At 35.8% G+C, this 6,905-nt stretch overlaps 1 protein-coding gene across 3 annotated transcripts in view; it reads left to right on the top strand.

Annotated features, from left to right (window-relative positions):
* The first annotated feature begins 1,479 nt into the window (after positions 1–1,479).
* LOC122637432 (sodium channel protein 60E) overlaps positions 1,480–6,905 on the top strand; it is an 85,467-nt gene continuing 80,041 nt past the window's right edge. For 2 of the 3 annotated variants that reach the window (XM_043829527.1, XM_043829528.1), the window contains exon 1: positions 1,561–3,171. In XM_043829527.1, the coding sequence (XP_043685462.1) occupies positions 1,705–3,171 (1,467 nt within the window). In that variant the 5' untranslated portion in view covers positions 1,561–1,704. Of the gene's footprint in view, positions 1,498–1,560; positions 3,172–6,905 lie in introns of those variants that run through there. The other variant, XM_043829532.1, reaches the window with a different exon arrangement.

Raw genomic sequence — 6,905 nt, 5'->3', positions numbered from 1 at the left:
CAAAGGGCGTAACGCTTCACGTCGATAAAATTTTTTTTTTACTTTTTTTTCCTCTTTCTTTTTTATCTCTCTCTTTTTTTTTTTTTTAGTTCCAAAAACCTGTTCCAAGGATAACGTTATTACTACGGGTTTTGAAAAATCATAGTAACGTTGAACGCGCTCGCGCGAGTGAGTTATCTTTGCGCACAACGGGATGTTGAATCGACGATAAACCGAAGGGAGGATAGAGTATGATGTTAGGAAGGGTCAGGGTGATCGACCCGTATAAGGCAACCACCTGACACATACGCACACGCATATATATATATATATATATATATATATATATACACGCATGCATGCAGATACACACTTTCTCTGTTTCTTTCTTTCTTTCTTTCTTTTTTCTACCCCTTTTTTTTTTTACTACCCATTCCTTTATCAACAGGAAATACCTCACGATTTGGTGTGTGTCTAGCTATCTATTCTTGGATCTATTCCAAAAATAGAGAGAAGGATTTACATGCGTCTATGTTTTCATGGCTTTACGTGAATCCCAATGAACGATTTAGCAAACCATTTCGAACAACGTTTCAACTACCGCAAACATGCTCACTTGACTTACCCTCGATCGCTTGACATCTTTCCTCGATTCGTTCTATCTTAACAAACGTATAAAACGATCTATTCGATGGATCAATAAACCATTGTAGAGTTAACGACACGGTTGGATCATATATAGAATATTTTACGGTTAAACCTGACGCGAATGATATTATCTTATTATTAGTTTAAAATCTTGTCGAGTGGGATGGTAAAGGGGGTCGATTTGATAATAGAGATCGATTTACGTTCCGAATTTAGATAGAATATGGTAATTAGATTTGGTTAATTAGATACGAAGGAATGATTATTAGATTTTTCGATTGATTCGATAGATTGAAGGAAGAAAGGAAAGAAGAAAAGAAAGGAAGAGATAGAGAGACAAATACGGAGAGAGATAGATAGAAAGAGAGAGAGAGAGAGAGAGAGAGAGAGAACTATCGTTAGATAAGAATAATTTTTTTTTAAAGAAAAGGAATTTATTAAGAACGTTAATATTACATATAAAAAAAAAATAAATAAAACAAAACAAAATAAAACGAAACGAAAGGAAACAAGAGGAACCAAAAGAGCCAAAAGTAAAAAGCAAAAAAGTAGAAAGAGTGAAGGAGAAAGAAGAAAAAGAGGAAGCATCATCGAGAAAAAGAAACAAACAGGGTGGTTTTTCTTAGCAATGAGGAAGGACAGTTTCGCGTTGACGAATGCCGCCGTTATGATTCGTCGGGAGTGTATCGACGATGAGTTCCTGCCTTTGGTTGTTCAAGGAGAAGGTTAAGATCGTTATAAGGGTAGAAGCGAGCGAAGAAAGAGAGGACAGAAGAAGAAGAGATCAAAGAAGAAGAGGAGGAAGAGGAATAGGAGTAGGAGGAGTAGGAGGAGGAGGAGGAGGAGGAGGAGGAGGAGGAGGAGGAGGAGGTGGAGGAAGAGAAGGAGGAAGAGAAAGAAGAGGAGAAAAAGTCCGAGTAGTCGGAGGCGTAGGAGTAGGAAGTGGAAGAAAAAGAAGGAGAAGAAGAAAAAGGAAGGAGGAGAAGAAGAGGAAGAAGAAGAGGAATAAAAAGGTGACGGTAGTAGGATCATCAGAGATGGAAGATACAAGGTGATGAATAAAGCGCAGAGATCCCAATGATATCTCGGCGAGGTGGAAGCGAGGGGTGTAAAGGTCCACCCAGTAGTCCGCCGAGTAGCGGTTCCGAGGACAACGGATTTGTTAATCGTCCTCGGGTGGCGGGTCTCTACGTAAAGAATCTTAGCAGAGAGGAGTTGGACAGTTTAGCGGAGGAAGGGATTTACGGGCCAAAGGGTGATCCAAGCGATGAGAGAAGAAGAGACGGGGGTAGTCAAAGGAGTTTGAATCTACCCGGTACGAGTCGGGAGTTCGAGGGACATCATCGTTATCCCGTAGCATATACTTCTAGGACACCTCAACCACCTAGAAGATCGGGGTTCGGTGTTAGATATCATGAGAACGAAAGAAGACTCGAACATCATGGTTCCGTGCCAATCGAGAGAGCTTGGTCCAGACGGGTTTTTGAGGAGGGCTCGAGGGTTCACGGCTCACCCGTACGAGAATCATTCGGTTCCGGTGAGAGTTGGAAATCGGTTCACGGTGTACGCAGGGTCGATTGCAATTCACCAAGAGTTAGCAGCACCGCTGACCTACGGGGAATCACGATCGAGCCGAGATCATCCGGTTCTCGGAATACGGATTTGGTCTTTGAAAGGAGCCGCTCGAGGAGTCCCGAGGAACCGCCGGTTCCTCCTACAACCCGTAGGACGCGAACGAGGACGGACGATCGGGATTCGCCTAACAATAATAAGGGCCAAACGACTAGGCGCTCGCCCCCACCTTACGCGGGCTTGAGTCCACCTGAATACACGGTTTACGACGATTATGATTACGAGGATGGCCTATCCAGGCTTTTCCCGAGATGCACAGGGAGATCATACGCCGAGAGTCCTCAGTACGAACAACCAAAGATAACGAATATTACGGATGGAGAAATATTAATAGATAATGAAACGATCGAATCGAGCAGCAGGGATATGGTTAAGCCGGAGGAAAATATTCAAACCGATACGATGACGAGAATTTCGCCGACGACGAATGATAATAACAGTCCGACGTTGAAGGAAAACGAACAGGAGGTATCAACGAGCCCAACGAAAAAGTCAGTATCGAGGATCCAGGATAGTACGAGATTGCGGCCGCCATTGGCTGGTACGGCAGGTACATCCGCGGATTCTGGTACCGGTGATTCCGGAAGTGCCGAGATCCAAGCCGACACCATGGGTACTCCAAGAGGTAGCACGACTATACCACTTGATACCATTGTCGCTAACGTCGAAGGGAAATCACCTGGCTCTAAAACACCTGGCAAGAACGTTAAACAAACGGTCAAACCATTTACCAAAGAGAGCCTTGACAGGTTAGAAAATCGAACGGTACAATTGGTCAGAGATTATGGATTTCAACCTAAAAGGAAGATGTCGGTCGAAGACGGTGCCGTTCTCCCAATGAAATTCGAACCTTTCCCGACCGAACTTTATGGCAGGCCACTCGAAGAAATCGATAACTTTATATACGACGAGGTAAGTCACCTCTCAGATATCTCACATTCTTACTTTTTCTTCTTGCTTTTTTTTTTCTTTCTTTTTATATATATATATATATTTATTTTTTATTTTATATATATATATATATATAAATTTTTACTTACGTACAAAAAATTTTTATATATATACAAGCTTTTATAAATATATATATATATATATATATATATATATATATTCGATTTTTTCGTAGAACTTAATCGTTTGATATAACAATAACAATAATGATGACGATGTCGATGATGATGATAGAAAAGAAGTAATTTTTTTTTCCCTTAAGGATTCTTAATGGATAACGAACGTCATTATAGTTAATCCCAAAGATCGTAGTAACGAACGATAGAGTGAGAATAAGCACGCAATCGTTTTAAATTTTACTATACAAACACATTGAATCGATTTAAATTAAAACCCCGAATAGTCGAATGAAATCGTGCATAAGTGTGTGTGTGTGTGTATCTGCGAGAGAGAGAGAGAGAGAGAGAGAGAGAGAGAGAGAGAGAGAGAGAGAGAGAAAATTCGCGTTAAGTATCGTTTATCTTTGTGATGATCTCTTCGAAAGGATTAGCTGCATAAAATCCCTTTTCGACGAGACTACCCTCTCTCCCTTCATACTCCAACCCCCATCCTCCATATCTCCCTCTCTATCTCTCTCTCTCTCTCTCTCTTTCTCTCTTTCTCACACATACACACACACATAAACACATACACACACTTTACCATCCATTGCTTCCCTCTTTGACGACACGGCTGTACCTTGTTACACGCTTCTCCTAACGCTAGTTGCTTCCCTAACTATAATGTTGCATGTGAAATTCGTATTAAACTCGATCGAGGAATTTTCCTCGCTATGACGGCATTACTATGTTTCTCAAACATGAGGAAGAAAATGTTATAAATATTTGCGATCAAGATGATTTGAGTTATATATAAATATAGATATATATATATATATGTATATAATATATTATATATATTACTATATATTATTATATCATTTTATATATTTTGTATTATTGCGTATTTTATATATGTATATATATATATATATATATATATATATATATATATGATATATAATAATTCGAAATATTACGTAGAAAAATTGACGTGCATATATACGCATGTAGATGTATTTACATATACGTATATGTATAAGATATTTTTGGTTGTCTTAATAAATGAATGTTATAAATAAATGAATCAATTGGAATAAACGAATAAAATGGATTTGATTCGGAGGAAATTGATTTAATGGGACGTGAAAAATGTATAAATACGAGAAACTACATATATAAAGTTTTATTAAAATCGATTAATCCAAAATTACTTCTTGGATCGATTCACGTTGGATAATTTGTTTCTATCAGAATTTTATTTCGAACTTTCGAACGTAATTTGATTAAATGAAGTAAGAATAGATACGTAGAATAGGTACGTAGATGACATGGAAATTAATTTAATTGGAACAAGGGAAACTATTGAAAAATATATAATAAAAATTCAGATGAAGAAAAGAAACGAACTGTGATATTAAATTCTTACAGATCGAACAAAACGATTGGAACAAAATTACTATCGGTCAACAATAGATAGTTTACCCTTTTCTGTCTCGACTTGACATGATCTAATCGAAAGGAATAATAATAAACGTATAAATGCAAAGATTAGAACGAAATCGATTCGATCGTAAGGAAGAAAAATATTGAAAAAAAAAAAGAAAAAAAAAACAGAAAAAATGGTGAAACATTTTTTTTAAATATTTAATAGAAATAAAAAGGATATCGTGATAATAAATTCTTAGAAATCGATTAAACAAAATATTCGTAGGATGTAGGATCGATCTATGGATCGATCTGTAGAATCAACTAGATAATTTCTCAATCAGAATTTATGAAATATTCAATAAAACAGAATTTATTAAATATAAATATAAAATAGTAGGTTCAATAAAATATACTTTAATAATATATATATATATATATATATATATACATATTTAAATATATTCTATTAAATATATTTTATATATTCATTAGAATATATTTAATAGGAAAGATATCGTGATATTAAATTCTTATATATCGATTAAACAAAATATTCGTAGAACGTGTAGGATCGATCTATAGATCGATCTGTAGATTCAACTAGATAATTTCTCAATCAGAATTTACTTCGACAGTTGACACTTAGAACTGCCCCTGCACGGGAAAAGGTTTTGTTATTTATTACAATCGAATCGGCAGTAGGTATAAATGAGAAATGTGCGGGTTCATGTTTTAATACCATACCACTCTCTTTCTCTCTCTCTCTCTCTCTCTCTCTAGAACGGCTATAGGTTTACAATGCGGAGGCACCCTTACGTCACGGTAAATGCAAACAGTGTTGCGGAACCTTGCGTGAAAAGAGCTCTGACGAAGGCTATTGGAAATCCTTTCACAATGGAATAACGGAGATCCATTTCGCGTGTATAGAAGACACGAACCTATATAGTAGAATAGTACGGTTTTCTTGAAAGATAGAAAAGAAGAGGAGAAGAAGAAGAAGAAGAAGAAGAAGAAGAAGAAGAAGAACTAGAACTAGAAGTAAAAGTAGTAGAAGGGATGCCAGTAGACTAGTTTTATCGAGATAAAAAGAGACAGAAAATGTTTTCAAACGAACTTCTTCTTGAACATTTTTGGATATATAGATAGAGCGTACTTATATATATATATATATATATATATATATATATATATATATATATAGGGTGAATCTCGAAACTTTTTAGATGGGATTCAACAATTTTTAGCTGATTTTAAATATTAATTACACGTTTTTAAGACGATTTGAATTAAATATATATATGTGAAAAATAATATACATATGTATATATATATATATATATGATATAAAATAATAAATATATAAATAATGTAAAAAATAATATATATATATATTTGTAAAAATATACACGCATATACATATATTTATATATATATATATATTTTTATATTTATATATATTCGCATATATTTCTTTTCGTAAAATTATCAAGCTTAAAATGACATCTCTAAGAAGCCTTTTCCACCCAATTTAAAAACTTCTCCTTCGATCTATATTTCCAAGAAGCTGACGTAGCTAAAATTCTTATTTCGTTCTTATTTCTTTGTAGGTTCTGTTAAAAATAAAAAGAAATTGTCGATTTAAAACCTCGTAGAGATTTATTCAGGATAGTCGCGTCCTTCGCGATCAAAGATGGCGCAAAATTCGAGAGTGCGAACGTAGGCTTTGGAAATATATAAGCGACTGGTGGTGGTGGTAATGGTGATACGAAGAAGCGTACGGGATGAAGTGGGGAAGAGTAAGAAGGGGTATGTTGGGTGGTGGTTGTGGTAAATGGAAACGCTTTCGACGTTCGATGTGAATACGGATCAATGTCGATAATGTCGACTCGGTTGGAATCGTTCGAGTAGATTGCATAAGAGGGTCAGTTATAGTGATAGCGACGATGTGTAAACCGGCCTAAGGAATACATGTATGGATCATTATGAGCTGAACTTTGAATAAATATACCGCCATTATGGTGCTTCACATTAAACACGGAAATTAATTTCTTACGTTCCTTTGGTTACTTATGCTTGATTAAGATCATTGTTATATGCTGTGTTCATTATATTTACATTAGGTCATGTTTTTGTATAAAAAAGGTCAAGAGAGAGAGAGAGAGAGAG

This window comes from Vespula pensylvanica, chromosome 2 (genome assembly GCF_014466175.1).
Source record: "Vespula pensylvanica isolate Volc-1 chromosome 2, ASM1446617v1, whole genome shotgun sequence".
Classification (NCBI taxonomy): Eukaryota; Metazoa; Arthropoda; class Insecta; order Hymenoptera; family Vespidae; genus Vespula; species Vespula pensylvanica.
Note: the sequence above shows the minus strand (reverse complement) of the source record. Positions and strands in the feature narration are given on the sequence as shown.